Genomic DNA, 23,247 nt, shown 5'->3' with positions numbered 1-23,247 from the left:
GAAGACCTGAGTTCAAATCTGGCTTCAGACACTTGACACTTACTAGCTGTGTGACCTTGGGCAAGTCACTTAACCCTCGCTGCCCCCCCCCAAAGGACTCTGCTTCTCCTGTCCTTTAAAATACTTCCTTAACAATCTGTAGAAGTTGTGCAGTTCATAAACTCTTGTTTGCATGTAGGGAGGGAGGTAGATAAATTTAGTTATCTGAATTAAGCTAATAACAAATGCTTAGGCATCAGCAACAGAGGAGAGCTTTGTTGCTTATTTTTTATTTTTTGTGTTAATTTTATTCAAATATTGCTCTAGTGTCAAATCACCAATACTTGTTTATATTGGAAATAGTAGTTCTATGTAGAGTCATATTAATTTAGTCATTTTTATTCATAGTTTTTGCATGACTGCAATAACCTTGAAATGATATGATGGTTTTGGAGTTCGAAGACCTGGGTTCATGTCTGAACTCTGCTATTTAGCAAATCACTTAAACTCTCTAGGCCTTAGTTTCCTCATCTGTAAAATGGTAGGGTTAGGGTTGAACCAGATGGTCTCTTCTGTATGTTCTGTGATCCTTTAATGTGTGGCAGCGAATTGATGTATACGTGATAGAGATGCAAGTGGTATGTGGTAGTTACAGGAATTTTGACATTTCATCTAATTTAGTCTTTTTGCTTTTTACTGTGTAATCAGCCACTCAAATCAGTAATCAACAGAGACCATATTACAAGGACAGTATAGGTTTTTGTGGATAAATTAATACCACTTATAAATAACTTACTAAATAGTTATCTAATACAATCCTATGTCTACCTCTTAGCAGATTTGGGATGCTAGTTTATTCTCAAACCATCTACTTTCTCTAAGAGAGTTTCTTTAAGAGGGTTTCTTTAATCATATCTGTCTGCTAGTCAGACCAGTTTTGCAAACCAGAGATCCATAGAACACAAATAACATGGGGGTATATTCCGAGTCTCATATTCTACAATCGCAGCTAGTTTTACCCAACATTAGTAGAGGATAATGTCCTGATCCCCTGAGAATTACTTATTATAGATGTACTTATCCTGAACCTTTTCATCTTTACCCACAATTTGGGGCTTGAAAGGATCTTAAGCAGGACAGTAATTTGCAACCCTGCTTTGTGCAACCATTGGGTATTTTCTGATGATCAAGTGGTATCACAAAATTCTCAAAATAATATTAACTTTAATTCACTTTAAAAAATAAATATATACCACATAATACTTCTGGTTGGAACTGGTAAAGATGGGAGCAGGTGCATGAACTCAAATAAACAAGGACTGAAACTCCCAAAAGGTCAGAAATAATTATCTATTGAGTCTAGTCCATTCCCCTGATTTAAGGCAGGGCTGTGTTTTTTAGGTGGATCATGGGGATTCTTATGGTCCCCGGAGTCAAGGTAGGTTCTTAATTATCAGCACTAGTCCATAATCTTATCTTATCACATTAGCCAAGTAAAAAGTTTTAATTTTGGACTTCTGAGCAACATTTTTCTATCCATTGTAACAAAGAATAAAAGAAAAAAGCAGTTCAGCAAAACTAACAAACATATCAGCTTAGTTAATATATACATAGTGTATGTAGTATTCCACATCCATAATCGCTTGCTTCTGCAAATAAGGGAGGGAGGTGCATTTTCTCATCTTTTCTTAAAGGACAAAATTTAACATTATTATATGAAATTCAGGTATTTGTTGGTCTTGTTTAATTATTGCGATCATTGCCTCCATTTTCCTAATTTTTCCCACTTCATAGTGTTTCAATTCATATGTCTTCTTATGTTTTTTAAAAATTCTTCATAGTTTCTTCATGTCATAATAAAAATTCCATTACATTCATGTTTCTGTATCAGTGAAATTATGAGGCCAGTCCCTCTGCCTGCATTCATGTCTTACAGTGTTTTTACCCATTCTCCAGTTGATGGACATCCACTTTGTTCCAGTTATTTGCTATCACAGAAAGTACTGCTATGAATAAATTTTTGGTGTATGAATCTTTCTGTCTTTGACCTTATTTTGGAGTATATGCATAGACTTGGGATCTCTGGATCAGAGAGTCACTGTCTTAGTGTAATTCCAAATTGTTATCCAGAATGGTTAGACCCACTGACAGCTCCACTAATATTATATTAATATGCCTGTCTTGAACATTAACTATGCCCATCTTTTGTGACCATCTTTGCGAATTTAAGCAACATTTTTAAAAGGCTCCCCCTACCATCATCTACTAACTTGAGAATGTTGCTCAAATAGATTGTTGAAGCAATATGTATTATTTTTTAGTTATTCTACCTGTGCTGAGGTAGAATTAGCAATGGGGGGCAGATATGGAACCAGAAGACCTGGATTCAAATCTTAACTCAGGTTCTTATTTTATTGCCTTGTGATTATGGAGAAGTTGCCTACTTAACTTAGTTGAGTTTATTTCCTCATTTGCAGAGACTTTCAACAAAATTCAACAAACATTTATTATTTACTATGTTCAAAGCACTATGCTTGATATAGAGGATGCAAAAATGAAAACCAACATAATTTGGAGAGTGCTTACTTCTAATAGGTAGAGAAGATATGTATACAATTTGTGCTATAGAACTACTAGTGTGATCTTGGACAAGTCTTTCTTATTTTTAAATGTTTTTAATTGATATTTTATGTTTCTTCCACCACCGTAGTTTGTTTCCCATGTGTCCCTCTTCCTCCCTGAGAGCTATACTACAGATCAAATAGGTTTTTTTTAAGAGAGAAAAAAAAAGTCAGCCTAACTGATCATTACATTGAAAAAGCTTGAAATCATTTGCAATGTGTAACAACTATGGACCTCCCACTTCCACGAAGGAGTAGGTTGGTAGTATCTTCTCATGTTTCTTTCAAGTCCTGCTTGATCTTTATAATTTTTGTTACATTTACTTTTGATTTTTTGTTTTGTTCTTTCCATTTACATTGTTGTAGTCACTGTGTATATTGTTTTGTTGATTTTGTTTACTTTACCCTGCATCAGTTCATATAGCTCTTTCCATGCTCATCTTTTTTCATCACACATCATTTCTTAGAGCACAGTAACATTTCATTGCCTTTGTGTATCATAATTAGTTTAGCTATTCCCCATCGTTAGGCATCTACTTTATTTTAAATTCTTAGCTATAACAAAAAGTGCTGCTATAAATACTTTGTTGTGTGTGGGGTATATGGCATATATCAGTGGCTTTGGACAAATTTCTCAAACTCCCTGGGCTTTAATTTTCTCAGCTATAAAATAAGGTCACTGATAATGGATGGTTTCTAATATTCCTTCTAATTCTCAATCCTATGAACCTAAGTTGGCATAGATATATGCTTAAAACGGGTAAAATAAAATGACATGAGAGATTTGGGGAGGGGAAGGAACCATCTCCAGCCCGGGATCAGGGATGATATTGTAAGATGTGACATCTAACCAGGGTTGTTGTGCAGAAAGCATTTAAACTGTTAGGCGTTATATAAATGTGAGTCAGTAGTGTTATTATTGATGTGTCATTTGAATTTGTAATTTGGTTAAAATGCCATTTCTGTAAACAATCTCCTTCACTTTGTAGACTATATCAAACCTAACTGGTTATAATATTCATGGGATTTTCTAGGTTTTGTGATTTTTTTTTAATTGGTGGTAGTTATTAAACCATTACATGTAGTTAACCTACAAAGAGACTTAATCCCTGCCTTTTTATAATTGTCTGGTGTTTTTGAAAGACATTTGTTTCGTTTGTTTTAGTGATGTCCTTGCATTGCCCATTTTTAAACAAGAAGAGTCAAGTTTGCCACCTGATGATGAGAATAAAATTCTGCCTTTCCAGTATGTGCTTTGTGCTGCTACCTCTCCTGCAGTGAAGCTCCATGATGAAACACTCACATATCTCAATCAAGGTGACGTACTTCTTTTGTCATTAATATTACTGAGCTCCTCTGCATTTATGTCATTGTACAAGACCAATTTAACTTTCTCCGAAGATGGTTGTTGTGACTGGTTCTACTGAAAGGTTACCTCCAAGGATCTTTTGAGTTATAATGACAATCTCATTCTTTCCAATAACACATAGAAAGAATTAATGGTTTTATATTTCTGGTTTCTCCCAACTGTTTATCCTTCTTGTTTCTAATCCAGTTTCATTTTCCCCTCAAGTTAGTGATCACATTGATCACAGAACACTTTATTTTTGTGATCATAATTAAAATCAGTTGAAAATTTACTTTTTATAACTTTCAAGTTTATTTTTGATGAGCTGTTGGCTTCGCTTTTAAACATGTAATCTTTATTTCCTCTAGGTCAGTCTTATGAAATCCAGATGCTGGACAACAGGAATGTTGGAGAACTTCCAGAAATCAATGGCAAGTTGGTGAAGGTAAAGGAAAAAGAATAAACCACCTGCTTACACAATTTTCTCTCTGCCCTTTTTGAGACAATAAATTTTATAGTCTCCTGTATACTCCCACCTACCACCATTTGCTGACTAGATATGCTGATCTCAGGAAGCCAAGATGAAGCCCTTTGAGTCCCACTGATATTTCAGCAATAGACATCTCTACCCACTTACTCTGTGTTTAATGTGATTAGTGAAGGTCCAGGTGCTATTTGAAAAATCTCAGAAAACCTTAGATCATCTTCAGTGTTGGTCTCCTGGGCTTAATGTAATATGAACTGCAGCTGGGGGGCAACTAGGTGGTGCAGTGGATAAAGCACTGGCCCTGGATTCAGGAGGACCTGAGTTCAAATCCAGCCTCAGACACTTGACACTTACTATCTGTGTGACACAGGGCAAGTCACTTAACCCTCATTGCCTTGCCCTAAAAAAAGAAAAAGAAAAAAAAAATGAACTGCAGCCATGAAAGCAAGCAACTTCTCTGAGAGCTTTAAAAGCAGCCACAAGGTTTCCTTTCCCCACTGGATATTTGGTAAAGCAACAGGGTAAATAGAAGTTATTGCTACTATGATAGCAGCTGTAACTGGAACTTTTTTTATGTTGGGTCTTTTCAGTTATGTGTGACTTCATGATGCTATTTAGGGTTTTCTTGGCAAGGATGCTGGAGTGGTTTGCCATTTCCTTCTCTGGCTCATTTCATAGATGAGGAAACTAAGGCAAACAGGTTTGAGTGACTTGTCCAGGGTCACACTGCTAATAAGTGTATAAGGTCAGATTTGAGCTCAGGAAGATGAGTCTGTCTGACTCCAGACCCAGCATCCTCTCCACTCTGCCACCTAGCCACCCATATCTAGAGGTGGGGTTGGAATCCATGTTGTATTTCTATTCATGTTGTGAAATGTGACAGAAAAGAAGCATGATGCAATAGGATCTGTGTCTACCTTTTACGCTTATTTAGTTGTGATATGTCACTTTGTATGGAATGGCATATTTTTCATATGTGTTGGTAAATTTGGGCCAATTGTAGCATATGATTAGTAGAAAAAAAGGGAAAAAAATGTTTAGGATAGCGATCCCTGATGCTTCTCTGGCCTCAGAATTAATACTTTGAGTCAAGTTTCAAATTATGGGTATCGCTGCTATAACAGTTAGGAAATCTGGGTCATTGAACAGGTTTCTAGTGATATAGGGCTTTTTGGGCGGACCTTAGACTGGAATATTGATGCTCAAAAGAAGAACATAAAGTTGAAGTCCAGCAACAGACTTCGGCTAACCTCTGTTAATTTTGTTTTGTTATCACTGACGTGCTTGTCAGAACAGCCAGGAAGGAGCAGCACCTTTATCAAATATAGTATTTAGAGCTAGAAAGGATGTTAAAGAACATCTAATCCAACCCTTTCATTTTACAGATGAGGAAACTGAGGCCCAGAGAGATTAAATTAAATGACTTGTCCACACAGCAGAGTGGAGATTTGAACTCGGGTCCTCTGACTCCACATCTAGTTCTTGTGCCCAGTACAGCAGAACTACTTTTCCTAGGTCATAGAACTTTAGAGCCGGTGAGACCTTAGAAGTCATACCTCCTTGGTAATACTGCTAACCTTGGAGGATGCATATATCCTGTTATTAATTCTTTTTGCCTTTTCTTTCCAGAGTATATTTCGAGTGGTATTCCATGACAGACGACTGCAGTACACTGAGCATCAGCAGCTTGAGGGCTGGAGATGGAACAGGCCAGGGGATAGAATCCTTGATATAGGTGAATTGGGAGAATGTGCTATTGAGGGAGTGCATTTAGCTCCAACAGAGGAATGGTTTTCTTTGACTGTGATTTCAGAATACTTCATGAATTTGCTAAGCCTTGAAACTGGAAGTTATGATTTTAAATAGTGTGAAAAAACAAACTAGTCTTGAAATAGAAGTTGATATTTTAAAATCTTATTTGTATGTAATAATTGCACTCTATTTCAGAGAGATGCTAGGAGCTTCCTAGATTTCAAGCTGTATAAGGGCAAGGTTTATGACTAATCTTCTTATTAATCACTGAACAAGCATTGGGTACCTACCAAGTACCAGGCACTGTGCTGAGTGCTTTGGAACAGACACAGCTTATCAAGTATCCTTTCCCTCAGGGAGCCTCTTTTCTAACATGTGCCCAAAGAATATGTACAGAATGGATAGAAAATAAAACAAAGTAACTTTAGTGTGGATGAGAACTAGCTGCTCAGGGGACCAGAAGAGGCCTCATGGAGGAGGGGGTCCTTGAGGTGAACTGTACAGGAACCTGGTGATTCTAGCTGAAAAAGGCATGTATTCCTGACCAGGGGATCAGCCTGTACTAAAGGGGTGGTGTTAGGAAATGGAATGCCATGTGTAAGGGACAACAGGAAAGTCATTTTGGCTGGACCAAAGAATGTTCCTGAAGTGTTGAATACGTAACAAGCCTGGAGAGGTTATTTGTTGCCTTTGAAGAGTTAAATGCCAAACAGAGGGTATTGTTTTTAGGTATAATAGGGAGCCACTGGAATTTATGGAATAGTGAGTGATAGTGTCAAAAACAGTAAGCATCTTGTACATAGACAAAAATGTGTGTTGAGTTGAATTTATTTAAATGAATAGCACTAAAAAAATAGATCAGATTTCATCTCTCTGTTCCTCCTGCAACTTCCAAGGATGAGACAGGTTGGATTACTCTTCAGAAAAAGGCAGGTGAGGGGAGAATCATCAGGGATGCTCTTTTTTTTTTTTTTAAGTATTTTATTATTTTCCAGTTACATATAAGGATAGTTTTCAGCCTTTGTTTTCATAGGATTTTTAGTTCCCAATTTTTCTCCCACCCTCCCTTCCCTCCCTCTTCCCCAATATGGAAAGCAATCTGATATAGGTTATATATGTACAATCACATTAAATATATTTCTACATTAGTCATCTTGTGAAAGAAGATTCAGAGCACAAGGGGAAAACCTCAAAAAAGAAGGGAAAAAAACAGCCCAAAAGTAGAAACAGTTTGGTTCAATCTGCATTCATAATCCACGGTTCTTTTTTTCTGGATGTTGAGAACATTTTCTATCATGAGTTCTTTGAAATTGTTTTGGATCGTTGCACTGCTGAGAAGAGCCAAGTCTATCACCATTGTTCATCCCACAATGTTGCTGTTACTGTGTACAGTGTTCTCCTGGTTCTGCTCCTCTCAGTCAGCATCAGTTCATGTAAGTCCTTCCAGGTTTCTCTGAACTCCTGGTCATCGTTTCTTACAACACAATAGTATTCTGTTACATTCATATACCACAATTTGTTTAGCCATTCCCAAATTACTGGGCATTCCCTCGATTTCCAATTCTTTGCCACCACAAAGAGAGCTGCTATAAATATTTTTGTACATGTGGGTCCTTTTCCCTCATCTATGATCTCTTTAGGGATGCTCTTCTACTCTTTTTTAAGGGTTACTTGAAGTTCTCATATGGCTACAAGGTGACATAGCTAGAGTGAGTCCCGTTATTTAGTTTTACCAGGTGTAACACATAATTTTATTTTCTTTTTAAAATGTTTTTTCTTGGTTAACAAGCATACATTTTCTCTCTTTCTTATGTCTTCACACACACACACACACACACACACACACACACACACACACACACACACACCCCAAAAAAGAAAAATGAAAAGAAACAAAACCATTGTAACACATATTTGTAGAAGTGGTTTTGATAACATTAAAAGAAAAAATAAATATTCTAGAAAAGAAATTGTGATGAAGGGGATCGAAGATATAGTCCTATTTCATTATATTATATGGTATATTCATGTTTATATTTATAGTTAAATAAAAACAAATTCCAACATTAGCTATGTCAAGAAATTTGTATCTCATTCTACAGCATGAGTCCATCATATGCCTCTGTCTTAGGAGATAAAAGATCCTCATGGTTGGACATTGCATCTATCAAACTTAAGTCTTTCAAAGTTAGTTACTTTTACAGTGTTGTTGTTATTATGTAAATTGTTCTGGTTCTACTCACTTCACTTTGGATTAGTTCATAGAAATCTTCCCAGGTTTCTCTGAAACCATCCCATTTATCTTTTATTATGATACAGTAGATCTCTGTTAATTTCATGTACCATAATTTGTTCAGCTGTTCCCTAATTGATGGGCAACCCTTTAATTTTCCATTCTTTTCTAGTACTGTATGGGTCAAATTTAATATGGGATCTCTTCCACACTGGCCCCTCCCCAATTGTTTTTCCCCGACTGATAAGAAACAAGATTATAAAAAGCCTCTTTTCAGCTAAACAAAAAATAACAGGGTTTATTGATGAGAACAAATTTAGAAATAAGGACAAAGAAAAGTAGGACATATGACCTGTGAACTCTCCCGCCAGACTCAGCTGCTGTGCATTTAACTCTCTCTATGCCCCTGCACGTCCTCATTTAGCTTTCTTGCCTGCCATCATGAACTCTCTCTCTTCTCGTCTCCTCCTGTCTCTTCCTGTCTCTTCCTGTCTCCTCCTGTCTCCTCCTGTCTCCTCCTGTTTCCTCCTGTCTCCTCCTGTCTCCTCCTGTCTCCTCCTGTCTCCTCCTGTCTCCCCCGGTCTCCTCCTGTCTCCTCCTGTCTCCTCCGGTCTCCTCCGGTCTCCTCCGGTCTCCTCCCGTCTCCTCCGGTCTCCTCCTCTCTACTCTCCACATGTCTCCTCCCATCTCCTCCCGACTCCTCCCCCCTCTTCTCTACCCCCCAGAATAAAAAACTCTTCTCTCACAGGAAACCAGGGCTGACTACCCACATACCCCAAGCTAATTCGCTGGCACCCCTAGGGGCAGTGTCCAAGGCCGGCTGGGGCACGGGGTTTCCTTGCACACCCTGGCTTGCCTGGAGGGAGCTGGGCCTCGGGTTTTCCGTGCTGGGTGGAGGGAACTGTGCAGGGCATGCCTGAGGCTTTCTATTTTAGCCAAAGATGGGGTCCCCCAAATCACAATAACTCTTAGAGTACAAAAGAAGCTTTTGTAAATATTTTTCTTTTTTCTTAGCTCTCTTTGGAGGGCATAGACCTAGTAGTGGTATCACTGTCAAAGGACATTCATAATTGAGTAATTATGGGGCATACTTGGAAACTGCTTTAGTAGTATCTTTTTCCCCCTCCATCTCCTCCAGTGTTTGTCATTTCTGTTTTTCATCAACTTTACCGATCTTTTAGGTGTGAGGTAGAACCTCAGAGTTACTTTAATTTGTATTTCTCTTTTTCTTAAGAGTATATTTGAATTGGAACTTTTTTTCATATGGCTACTGATAGCTTATATTCTTTCAGAAACTATTCATATCCATTGACCATTATTAATTAGGAAATTATTTACCTTAAAATATGAATCAGTTCCTTAAATGTCTTGAAAATAAGGCTTTTTAAAAGAAAAACTTTCTGGGCAAATCACTTCACCCTGTTTGCTTCAGTTTTCTCATCTGTAAAATGAACTGGAGAAAGAAATGGCAAACCACCCCAGTATCTTTGCCAAGAAAACCTCAAATGGAGTCACAAAGAGTTGGACACAATTGAAATTACTAAACAAAAACATAAAGATTATAAAAGATTATAGGGGGTGGCTGGGTGGCGCAGTGGATAAAGCACTGGCCCTGGATTCAGGAGTTCCTGAGTTCAAATCCGGCCTCAGACACTTGACACTTACTGGCTGTGTGACCCTGGGCAAGTCACTTAACCCCCATTGCCCCGCCAAAAAAATTTAATTAATTTAAATAAATATTTTTTTTAAAAAAAGATTATGCAACTAAGGAGGAAGAGGGACATCACTTGAATTTCATTTTCATCTAACCTGGTCAGTAGAGTGCCCTTTTTTGAATGCACAATTTAGTCTAACAGTACATTGGATTCAACAGAGAGCAGGAGGAAATAGAGAGGAGAGAGGGGGCAGTACGACAGGGAGAGTGTGTCATGATGGTAGTTCATAAGAACCTGTGATTGATGTCAGGATAAAAGGAAGTGAGATGGGAGCACACAGATATAGGGTGAGCCAAAAGTCATGAAAGGGTCTGATGTCTTAATAACTTTTAAAAAAGTATTTGTTCTCTATTTCCTATATGTACACATAGATATTTTTTCCTATATATACTGTATATGATGTTATGGTATTATAAATTAAAAACAAAAAAGAAAGGAGTTATTAAATATTGAAACCCCTTTGTGACTTCGTGACTTATGGCCCACCCACCCTGTAGTAATTGTCTGAGGCCAGATTTCACAAAGATTAGTCTTCCTGATTCCACACCTGGCACTCTATCTACCCAGCTGCCCTTTACTTTGTGTGCCTAGATAATTTGACGTTAAGTTTCTGTTCTCTTAATCTCAATTTCTTTCTAATATATCACCTCCCCCTTTTTAAAATTTTCATCAAAACAACAAAACCACTCCTAGATCCTTTGTCTAAACTACCATTATTACCTTAACTAACATTAGAGTTCTGAAGGAACATGTTTCTTTAATTCCTATTAGAATGTAAGCACTTTGTCCTTTCATAGTTCCTTCCAGTTGTTCAAATATATTTACCTTTTTATGTTTCTCTTGATTCCTGTTTTTGCATTCAAAGTTTCTTTTAATCAAGAATGATTATATGTTCTCTATTTCATTAAAGGACTATTTCTTCCTCTGTAGAATTACTAGTTTTCCTGGATAAGTTATTTTTGGTTATAAGCCTCTATCTTTGGCCTGTTGAAATATCATACTCCAAGCTCTCCTTTCCTTTATAGTAGTATCATGTCTCCTCTCCTTGCTTTTATAGTGGTATCATACGTTGTATAATCCTGAAAATGGCTCCTGAGTACTTAAACCCTTTTATTCTGGCTGCTTTCAGTATTTTTTCTTTGACCTAGAAGCTCTAAATTTTGATTATGACATTCCTTGGAATTTTCATTTTGTGGGTTTCTTTTAGGAGATGACTGGTGGGTTCTTTCTATTTGTATGCTACCTTCTAATGCACCAGAGCAGTTTTCATTCGTGATTTCTTGAAATATGACATCCAGGCCATTTTTTTTGGTTGTGGTTTTCATATAAACTGATGATTTGTTGATTTTTTTTTTCTCCTAGACCTGTTTTCCAGCTCATTTGTTTTTGGGGTTTTTTGTTTTTTGTTTTTTTTGGTTTTTTAGTGAGGCAATTGGGGTTAAGTGACTTGCCCAGGGTCACACAGCTAGTAAGTGTTAAGTGTCTGAGGCCGGATCTGAACTCAGGTACTCCTGACTCCAGGGCCGGTGCTCTATCCACTGCGCCACCTAGCTGCCCCCTCATTTGTTTTTGATATAAAATACTCTATATTTTCTTCTTATTTTCTTTTTTTTTAGATTTCTTCTTGTTTCTTGAAATCATTAACTTCTCTTTGTTACATTCTAATTTTCTTTTTAATTTGAGTAAGATTTTATACCTCTTGTTAATTATCTCTCCAAATCTTTCCTCAAGTGCTTACTTAAGATATTTCATTTCATTTATGATAGGGTTTTTTAACTCTTGCCTAATTTCTTCATTCTAGTTGACCTTGTGGCCAGACTAATTTTATTTTAAGTTTTGCTTACAGATATTATAAAGCTATTCTTTTCTTCTATGTTTATATCTTAGGCATCTCTGACTCCATAACAGTCCTTTATTTTGGCCCATCTTTTTTGTTTATTATGCTTTATAGTCTTGTTGCCCAAATTGGGGCTTTGTGTTAGAACCAGAGTGCACAATTGTGGAGTGAAGGTCATGCCTTATTTGGTCCTGAACCTTATTCTCTGGGGTCCTCCTGCTATTTTTTCCTGGGTACTGAGTACTGTTTTCTCCAAGGATCTTCTGAGTAGCTCAGGCCAGGAACCTCCAAACTTTGAGCATGCCTCAGTGGTCTGAGGTCTGTTTTCTAGTCTTGAGTTTAACAAGCTCCAGAACCTGCTTTTAGGTTGAGTAACACAACTGCTGATTTGCCCCTAATTAGAGCTTCAGGAGACTACTGGTGGCCCCATTCCTTTGACAGCTATCTAGAAGGCTTTGTAAGTTCAGAGAGACAGAATTCCATGTTCACCCTTGTGAGTTCCTTGCCCTGGTTGTTTAACTGCAGGCCTAGGTCAGGTCAGTGGGCTGAATCCATAGTCCCCATCCTAGGTCAGAGCCCAGAGCTGCTGCTTGTTTCTTTTCCTGTTGCTTGCCCAGAAGATGGTCTCAGTCAGATCTGATCTTCAACCCAACTCCAGGATCAGAGCCATACAGTTACAGGCTAGCTCCTGTCCTACTCCTTGCAAGGTATACAGTGTTAGGCCATGTCTATGTTGGATCTGTGACCATACTCCTTGCCCTGGTACACAGCCCCACAAAACGCTGTACTGGAAGGTTTTTCATGGGTCTTCCTGGTTCCTCCCTCATGCTCACACACCTTTGGCTGTCTCTCTATACTGAAACAGACTGGAAAGATGACTCATTGTGCTTTCTCTCTGGATTTTTTTATCATAACCCAGTTTGCTGCTCTTCCATGGCCTTTTCTGGAATGGTTTGGTGGGAGAATGCTTAGTTAATTTGCTTTCCCCAACTCTTCCCATCTTTGCCAGTCTCCTGTATATCTTTCTCTCTTTCCTTCTTTCTTTCTCTCTTTCCTTCTTTCTTTCTTTCCCTTCCTTCCTTCTTTCTTTCTTTCTTTCTTTTTTTCTTTCTTTCAGGGCAATGAGGGTTAAGTGACTTGCCCAGGGTCACACAGCTAGTAAGTGTCAAGTGTCTGAGGCTGGATTTGAACTCAGGTCCTCCTGAATCCAGGGTGGGTGCTTTATCCACTGCACCACCTAGCTTCCCCCTCCTGTATATTTTTCTAAATTTGCTGCCTTTCCAGGAACACTAGTCTAGCAATTGAAATCCCACTGCTGCCAGGTACCATATGGGGAAAATCCAGCCCTGATCCTATGGCTGACCTTATTTAGCTTCCTGAGAATTCTAACTCCATCTTAGATCTGATCCAAGAAAGCTTTTGTCTTTGATTCCATGCTGTTTCCCCACTACCAAAAATTACTGTGTGTGTGTGTGTGTGTGTGTGTGTGTGTGTGAGAGAGAGAGAGAGAGATTACTTACCTGTGTTATAGCTTCCTCTAGTAGAATATAAACTCCTTTAAGGCAGGGAATATTCCATTTTTTTGTTTTCTTGTCCTATCATCTGCTACAGTGTCTAATAAATGCTAAGTGAATTTTACCTAATTAATGTTTTGAATCTTTCTCTGCTCTTTGTATCCTACCTAACAGCACTGTGCTTCCTGGACCAGATTGATCCCTGGGTTAAGAGATCTGCCTTAGGGGGCAGCTAGGTGGCGCAGTGGATAAAGCACTGGCCTTGGATTCAGGAGTACCTGAGTTCAAATCCAGCCTCAGACACTTGACACTTAACTAGCTGTGTGACCCTGGGCAAGTCACTTAACCCCCATTGCCCTGCAAAAATTAAAAAAAAAAAAAAAACAAAAAAAAAAAACAAAACAAGAGATCTGCCTTAGACACTCAAAGTGTACTTTCAGAGCTCACCTGAAAACAGCTTTCTCAGAATACCTTTGTTCTGTCTATAGCCATTCATCCATATATATACATCCATCCATATATACACACACACACACACACACACACACACACACACACACACATATGTATGTGTGTATGTATAAACTTCAGTGCCTCTCAATCACCTTTAGGATGAAATACAAAAACCTCCATTGGGCATTCAAGTCTTCTTGCATCTTACACCCTACCATGTACTTTTTTTTTTTTTGGCAGGGCAGTGGGGGTTAAGTAACTTGCCCAGGGTCACACAACTAGTAAGTGTCAAGTGTCTGAGGCCAGATTTGAACTCAGGTCCTCCTGAATTCAGGGCTGGTGCTCTATCCACTGCACCACCTAGCTGCCCCCTTTACCATGTACTTTTTTTTTTTTTTTAGTGAGGCAATTGGGGTTAAGTGACTTGCCCAGGGTCACACAGCTAGTAAGTGTCAAGTGTCTGAGGCCAGATTTGAACTCAGGTACTCCTGACTCCAGGGCCGGTGCTTTATCCACTGTGCCACCTAGCCGCTCCCCACCATGTACTTTTTAATCCAGTGGCACTGGCCTCTCTTCTGTCCCCTGAACAACACATTCTATATTTCAGCCCTGGGCAATTTTTCTGGCTCTCTAATTCCTGAAATGGTTCCCGTCTCTACCTATTCGCTTCCTTTAAGTTCCAACTAAAAGCCCATCTTACACAGGAATCTTTCCCAATTCTTAATTCGAGTGCCTTCTCTTCATGAATTATTTCCTTTTTATCCTGAATATAGCTTGTTTGTACATATTTGTTTGCTTATTATCTCCCCATTTGATTGTGAACTCCTTAAGAGTAGGGACTGTCTTTTGCCTTTCTTTGTATTTGTATCCTTTGCTCTTAGAGCAGTGCCTGGCACATAGTAGGTGCTTAATAAATACTTATTGACTGACTGACTCCCTACCTTCAAAGGTCCTTGACCTGCTTCTTTTTGACTATACTGTAGCTTTTTCTGGAGAACCCCCAGCTCTTAATTTTCCCTAAACAGAGTTATGGGCTACATATGCATCCTATCTCAGGTCATTCTAATGCTTGCTTCTTTGGAAGAGATCCCATTTCTATTGCCTGTGGTCTTCTAAGTGACTTTTTGCGTGTAGTTCTGGGGTGGAAGAAATCACTTATTGTTTATTAGTATTTTAATCATTATTCTGTCTGTTAAATTTCACTGGTTTTTCTGGAGTAGGTATATGGGGAAATAGCACTTATCTTCCTGTTCAGCCATCCACTTTGAATTTATACATAAGAAACTCATGCTTATATAGTCTCAAAAAAGAAAGATGGGGGCAGCTAGATGGTGCAGTGGATAGAGCACCAGCCCTGGATTCAGGAGTACCTGAGTTCAAATCCAGCCTCAGACACTTAATACTTATTAACTGTGTGACCCTGGGCAAGTCACTTAATCCCAATTGCCTCACTAAAAAAGAAAATCAAAACAAAAAAGAAAGACGAATGATATGGATCCTTAAACCAAAGACTGAAAAAGAAGACTGTAAGCCAAGTATAATGCTCAGAAAGGGAATACAACATCAGCAAAGTACATTAGCAAAATCATCTTTCATAACCATGTGGGATTTATAACTGATAGGATAGTTAAGTATAATAAGAAAAAAATAACATCAATCTATCTGATAAAGACTATATAATTATATTAGTAGGCATAGCAATAGACTGATAAAATAGTGATCAGTTAGTGTTTATTAACACAGGAGTAGAAAACTCTTTAATATGATAAAAAGCATATATTCAGAACCATATACTTAGCTTTTGTGCAGTAGAAAAACACTAAAAACAGTTCCATTAAAATGCAGTTATCGGGGCAGCTAGATGGCGCAGTGGATAGAGCACCGGCCCTGGAGTCAGGAGTACCTGAGTTCAGATCCGGCCTCAGACACTTAACACTAGCTGTGTGACCCTGGGCAAGTCACTTAACCCCAACTGCCTCACTTAAAAAAAAATGCAGTTATCCACACATAATAACACTGTTGTTTGAGATAGTTTTTATAAATTTTAAGCAGTAGCAATAAAGTACAAGAACTAAAGGAATAAACATTAGCAACTAAGTTTAATTACTTCTGTTTATAGATTCCATGATTATATACCTTTAGAAAACTTAAGACAGTGAAAAAAATTAATAGGTGTAATAAATGATGTTAGTAGAGTAAAGGGATATAGAACACATCCTACAAAAATCATCTTAATTTCTCTATTTATCTAGTGAGAATCAAGGAATATCAATAGAGAAATACCTTTCATAACCACAACAAAATGCACCAAAACATTTAGGCATTAAAAGAGGCATATAAGAGACGCAGAGAGAACGTAAAAATTGTTTTTAAGAGAAATCAAAGAATAACTAAAGAAATGGAATATCTGCTACTCATCATTAGGTCAAATAAATTTTTTTTTTTGGTGAGGCCATTGGGGTTAAGTGATTTGCCAGCACACAGCCAGCAAGTGTCAAGTGTCTGAGGCCGGTTCTGAACTCAGGTCCTCCTGACTCCAGGGCCAGTACTCCATCCATTGCGCCACCCAGCTGCCCCAGGTCAAATAAATATTATTCAAAAAAAGATCAGTACTTTCCAAGATAATCTACAGATTTAATGCAATATCAATAAACTAGTTCGTAGTAATAGAGTCATAACAAAGTTCATAGAGAAAAGCAGATGGAAAAATATCAATAAGAAGTATGAAAAAGAAAATTGGCTTGCTGGACTTGCTCTTCCAGATTTCAAAATGTACTACCAAATAGTTATTTTTCTTAAACACACACACACACACACACACACACACACACACTACATTCTCTGTTCTTTCGTTGCAGAAAAGGGAATAGGAAAACTAGTATATTTAAGAATGTAGTATTTGATAAACTCATAACACTGATGAATGGAATCAATAAGTCAAAGTGGTAGAGAAAATTTGATGACTATATGTGAAAAAAAGATTATCTGAATAGATACTTAACACTTTATACCACAATAAACTCTTAACAGGATTAGCAATGAAGATTTCCCAAAAAAAATCACCCCCAAAACCTAGAAGAAAATATTTTTGGCTTAGCTATAGAAGAAATACTTCATTTAATCAATCTAACATGGAAGATAACATTGTAGACAGAATCAGCGGATTAAATTTTACAAAAGTAAAAGGATTCTGTATAATAAAAAGCACTACCTCTAAAAGAAAAGAAGGAGATTGGGGAAAATATTTGTGATAAGTATAATGATAATGAAGATCTGACATCCAGAATCTCTAAGAAATTGAGTCATAAGTTATAATAAATATACTTCAGTGAAATAATTGTAAAAACTCTGAACATACAAGTTTTGAAAAAGTGTAAACTCTTAGTAATGACATGAAAAGATGTGCAAGTTCCCTGATCAGAGAAATGCTGAACAAGACAGCCTTAAAGTACCACATTATACTCTCTAGAATGGCAAAAAATATTTTTTTTAATTATAAAATTCAAATCTATGGGAAAACTTTCTATTGCATTTTGGTAAGATTGTAGATTTCTGCAAATTTTCTGGAGAAAAATACTTCAACATATAATACAAGTCAGAGAACTGATGATACTCTGACCTACAGATTTAATTTCTGGAACTTGATCTCAAAACTATTATGAATAGAAAAAAAAAATATATATATATATATCATTTGAGTGAAGAAATGCTGAAAAATTGATGATATACAAATGTAAAATAATATAGTGTTATAAAAATAAGTACAAAGAACATAAAGGAGTATAGACATAAGATGATCCAAAGTACAATCATCAGAACCAGAACAGGATTCATATTGACAACTGTATTTGGACATATACAAAATATGGCCATTTAGCAAAATTTAATTCAGAGAAATTTGCAAGTAGACACTTGTCTCTATTGATTAATATTTTTATAGTTAAAAATTAATACACAACACAGATAAAAACAGAAATAATGTGGAATAGGAATTTTTCCCTATCATGTCTAGTGATCTTGAGACAGTGACCATTACATTTTCTTGTTCGCTTCTTAATACACTCTAAATTTATATAATTGTACAATTACATATGTAGTGATAATTATGTGCAACTTGTAATATATTTCTATCTTTGATTAATATAGTGAATTTATTCCTTTGTGAAGGGAGGAGATAAGAGGAAGAGGAAGATGATATATTTTGGTATTGAACAACTAAATGCTACTAGGTTTAAATGAGTAATTGTCATATAGGTAACACAATTATTTACAGCGAAACACTTCTGGAACCCACTTAGTTACTATCCCTGGCTTTACACTGGGTTGTTGCTCTATGGTTGTATTGTTAAGTAGTAAAGTTCAATCCATATCTTTCTAATAACTAAATATTATGGGGAATGAAATCCAGGGCTTTACTGAAGCATACCATATAGTACTTTGTCTGTTGTACCTGTCACCTAATTCTAGATGAAGAACTCTCTGCAGTAGCATGAAACTGTGTAATATATTTATACAATGCTTTTTGGTTTTTCTGACTCTTTGTACAAAGGACCCTCCTTTAGGTGTCTGAAATGCCATTGATTGATTCAGTAACTTGGATACATTGTGGTTGTAGATAGTTTTCACTTGGGTCAAAACTAAAATTAAGATGTAATAAGTCAGCTGAGTGGCATTTTGGCAAATTGGAACAGAGCTGTTAAAATGATTTAGTTTTAAGCCTTTGAAATTTAAAAAAAAAGAAATAAAGAAAAGAAACCAAATACACCCAAAGTCAGACCAAAGGAAAAGTGCTTAGGAGTGATATTAAATGAGTAAGTCATTTTTCTAGTACTGTTAATTTTACTGAAATAATCATTTTTTTTTAACCCAAAAAGAGATTTAAGACTTAACCAGTTTCATGCTAACTCTGGACAAGAACATGAAAATGAGTGGTTTTTCTTTTAAGCCTAGTAGCATTCAACTGCTTGATAACTAGTATTTTATCTTTCAGATATTCCAGTGTCTGTAGGTATAATTGACCCTAGGGCAAATCCAACACAACTGAATACTGTGGAGTTCCTCTGGGACCCTACAAAGAGGACATCAGTGTTTATTCAGGTAAAAGGATGTGGTGTCCAGTATAAAACAGGTTGCTTGTTTTGCCAAATAAGGAATAGCACATGATAAAGATAAAACCCCTTAGAGAGGCTCCCAACTGACTCAAGTAAAAACTTCTCAGCATGTGTCTTAGAGCCCCTTTGAATGAGTGAATGAAAAAGCATTTACTAAGGACTTAATACATGCTAAGCACTGTGCTACATGCTACATATATAAATAGAAAAGGTAAGATAGTTTCTGCTCTCAAGGTTCTTATACTGTAATGAGGAGAGAGAAAACAGGTTAAAGAGTTCATTTGCATTGCATATGGAAAAGCCTGAAAGGCCTGCAGGTTTGGTGACAGAGCAGATGGCAAGGTCCAGGGGTCCTTAGGATGCATTAGACCGCATGCCAAGGGGTCTGGAGGGTATAGCACATCATATCAGTAAGTCCTGATGATCCTCCATTTCCCCAGAATAATTGTAGTTGATTACTCTCAGATCATGGAAGCCGTGTGAGTAACCATGTTGGAGTAGGTGTGAAGGGAAATCAAGTGGAACAGACACCCTCGGGTAGTGCTGGTCTACGCTGCCTTCAAAAGCATCTGTAGTAGAATTATATTTTGTTTTAACTGCCCTCAGTTAAAAATGAATGCTTCCTCAGATTTTTTCAGCTAACTACCTCTGCACCATCTACTTCCTAGAATTTTCATATGGCATTTCCCTAGCCCAGATTACTCTTCAACTATCTCCTCCATTAGATTATAAACACCCCAATGACAGAAAGAGACAAAAAGAGTGTTATTTTTGTTATTGTTGGGTTTGGGGTTTTTAGGTACATTGTATCAGCACAGAGTTCACTATGAGAAAACATGGTGGAGAAAAGGGTGTGCCATTCCGAGTTCAGATTGATACCTTCAAGGAGAATGAGAATGGAGAATACACTGAACATTTGCATTCAGCCAGCTGTCAGATCAAAGTATTCAAGGTACCACTAACCATTTTGCTGGGTCTCGGTCCTTTTCTTTGTCTCTATGTTTCAACGTTTATCAACAAATTACAAATCTAAACTGTCATTTCAAATACACTATAGTAAAAAATGTGGCCTCAGCTAGAAGTGTGCTGGCTTAATTGAGACTGCGGTTCGGTTTTGGATTTGGTGGGTGGATGAAGAAACAAGATTCCTCTTCTGAGCTGGATGATTTCAAGTTACCTGATCCAGATGAACAACATCCTCTGGTCATTAAAGAGCTGGCAGATGTGTTGCTGAACCATTGTTAGTAACATTTGAAATATTATTAAAAGATTAGAGAAGAGCAAATTACATGCACATTATATGTCCTACTAAGGCGGGAAGGACAGCTAACATTGATGACAGGATCTAAACCTGCAGAACTCCCAAGTATTTAGGCCAGAATCAGATTTTAATGTAATAGGAAAATATTTAACAAAAGAAATTAAAATACAATAAAACATAGTTAAAATTACATTTTCAAACTTAGTCAATATGAGTTAAACACCACTGGGTCTACAGTGGGCTTAATCTAATAAAATGAAATTTAGTAACAGTAAATATGAAAGTCTTAGACTTAGGTACAAGAAAATCAGTTCCACAAGTACAAGATGCACAAGGCATGGTTGGTCAATAGTTTACCTGATAAAGATCTAAGGGTTTTAGTTTTAGTGCCAGTTCCACTAAACTTTGGTCAACCATGTGATGTGGCAGCCAAAAAAGTTAATGCCATTTTGCCTACATAAAGAGAGACTTTGCTTCCAAGAATAAGGAGGTGATAGTTGTCTAGTGTTCTGCCCTTGTCAGTATTGTGTTCTGTTCTGGGCACCACAGTTTAAGATGATCTGAGGATGGGCTATGAAGAGGGAATTCGCTTTCTTATAATTAGTCTCAGAGGAAAGAATCAGAAACAAGGGGTGGAAGTTGCAAGGAGGCATTTTAGGCTTGATGTCTGAAAAAAAGAAAAGAAAACCCTTCCCTAACACTTCAAGTCATGCAAAAGCAGAATAAACTAGCTCTAGAGGGAATGACCCATCCTTCGAAGGTCTTTAAGCGAAGGAGCAATGATGACTTGCATGTGTTTTATGATAGAATTCCTTTCAGATATGGGTTGGGCTGGATGGCTGCTTAGGTCCCTTCCATCTACACCAGCACACATATTTCAACCAAAATGTATCTAATTTAGCCCAAAGGTGCAGACAGGAAGCAAAAAACAGACAGGGAGAAAATGGAGAAGCGAACCCCTCATGAAAAGGAAAAATACCAACCTTCCTATGAGACAACTATACTCACAGAGGTAAAAAGATTTTTTTTTAGCGTTTCATTTAAGTCTTTTTCTGAGTGATTTGCCCAACTAAAGCTAACAAACCTGCTAGACAATTTACTTGTTTCTTTTGTTCTCTTGGCTTTTAATTCTGAAGAGTAGCCTGTTCTTTTTAAGGAAAGACCATTTGAATGGTATAGAGAGAATTTTGGGCAGAACACTTGCTCATCAATGCATTTATTTTTCCCCCATGCAATTATAAAGCGATATGGGATTCACGTATTTGCTTTGTGATTCCTTGTTGGTATGAGTGATGGTCCTGGGAGAAGTTCCCATATGTATGGAGGCCTCTGAGAATAGAGGAAATTTGTAAGGTTAGGACTTCAGAACCAAAATGTGGTTCTTGTGTTTCTCTGGGAAAATCATCTTGCAGTTCAGATAATACAATCTTTAAGAAGAACATTAAGAGTAAGTCTACTAAGTCTACTTTATGTCTGAGTTGTGCTTTGTTTTTAGTGTTCTCCATGGCCTGAGATCTCATATGTCAATAATTCCCCATCACCTGGCTTTAAACAGTTCCCATAGCAGTTTTTTCAGTTGGAGAAGGGTAAGTCCAAGAAATGAAATTGGCTTGGTTTTGAACTCTAGTATATTCATTCATGACCTTTCCAGAAGTGAAGTGTCCATTTCTAGATCAATAATAATAGTTAACATTTATTAGTGCTTTATTGTCTATAAAACACTTTCCTCATAACAAACCAGAGAAATAGGTAGTGTAAGTATTTTTGTCCCTCTTTAAAGAAAAGATTAAGGGGTAAAGGACTTGCCCAAGATCACACAGCAAGTAAGTGTTGGAGTTGGGCATCAAACCTATGTTTTCTGACTCCACATCCCACATTTTCCCCTCTATTTCATTATTACACCTCTGTTGCATGTTTTAGTCACAATGATTTGGTAATCATTGTTGGACCAGCATCATACAAGATTTGAAGAAGTTTCTATAACTCTTATAACCTTTTTACTAAAACAAGAAAATAGCACTTGCGGTCAATTTCAATTACTTGGAGGTGCTGGTAGATTTATGCGAGTCTCCCTCCACCATCTTACCACCTGTCTTTTAACTTTTTTTAGTATTCATATTGTGGGAAAGTTCCTCACAAGTCCTTTTTGCTAATTGTTAACACCTTATAGATAACTGCCAGCTGGTATTTGAATGTTGATATATTGGAGAGAAGGTTGAGGCTGATACAGCATGCTGTAAAGAAAAGAGTCTTGGATTTGGAGTTAGAAACCCTGGCTTTAAGTCCTAGCTCTGATGCTTATTAGATTTGTGTGCTCAGTCGAGGTTCAGTCAAGGCTCTCAATAACTTTGAGCTTGTTTTCCCCTTTGTAAAATGGGGATGAATAATACTTACCTACACTACAAGGTCATTATGAGTCTCTTATTAGGCATTGAATGTAGAAGCACTTTGTCAATGCTTTTAATTTAAAATGCAAACTATTGTTTCAGTGCAAACTATTGTTCCAGAGGTTGCATAGAAGCCAGGAAAAGGAGTTATATTATAGGATCATAGGATCATTGATTTAGACTTGGAAGGGACTTCAAGTCATTTAGACCAACCCCTTCATTTTACAGATGAGGAAACTGAGACCCAGAATGGGGAATTCCCCCTGGCTAGAACACACAGGACTGGAGAGGAAAAACCAAGTCAGGACCTTAGGGGGAAGCCCCAATTGGGAAGAGAACTGTCTGAAGAGAGTTCTTAGCACTTTAAAACTCTGAATTCTACTAGGCTTTTCCAAGGAAACAAATTAAGTTTGAAATAGTTGGCGGTGGTCTATTTACATAATGTTTGATTTTATTTGTTTAGGATTTATTTCAACTTTGAGGAGGTTTATAAGATTAAGCATAATTCGAAAATAGGACAATTAAAAAAAAAACAGAAGCCAAATAAAG

At 37.2% G+C, this 23,247-nt stretch overlaps 1 protein-coding gene across 1 annotated transcript in view; it reads left to right on the top strand.

Annotated features, from left to right (window-relative positions):
* Nucleotides 1–23,247, top strand: part of TFCP2 (transcription factor CP2) — a 72,625-nt gene that overhangs the window by 36,047 nt on the left and 13,331 nt on the right. The window contains 9 exon segments of the mRNA XM_043965716.1: nt 3,766–3,917; nt 4,317–4,393; nt 6,065–6,170; nt 18,930–19,036; nt 19,850–20,002; nt 21,213–21,323; nt 21,807–21,860; nt 21,862–21,879; nt 21,881–21,897. Of these exon segments, the coding sequence (XP_043821651.1) occupies nt 3,766–3,917; nt 4,317–4,393; nt 6,065–6,170; nt 18,930–19,036; nt 19,850–20,002; nt 21,213–21,323; nt 21,807–21,860; nt 21,862–21,879; nt 21,881–21,897 (795 nt within the window).

This window comes from Dromiciops gliroides, chromosome 5 (genome assembly GCF_019393635.1).
Source record: "Dromiciops gliroides isolate mDroGli1 chromosome 5, mDroGli1.pri, whole genome shotgun sequence".
Lineage (NCBI taxonomy): Eukaryota > Metazoa > Chordata > Mammalia > Microbiotheria > Microbiotheriidae > Dromiciops > Dromiciops gliroides.
Note: the sequence above shows the minus strand (reverse complement) of the source record. Positions and strands in the feature narration are given on the sequence as shown.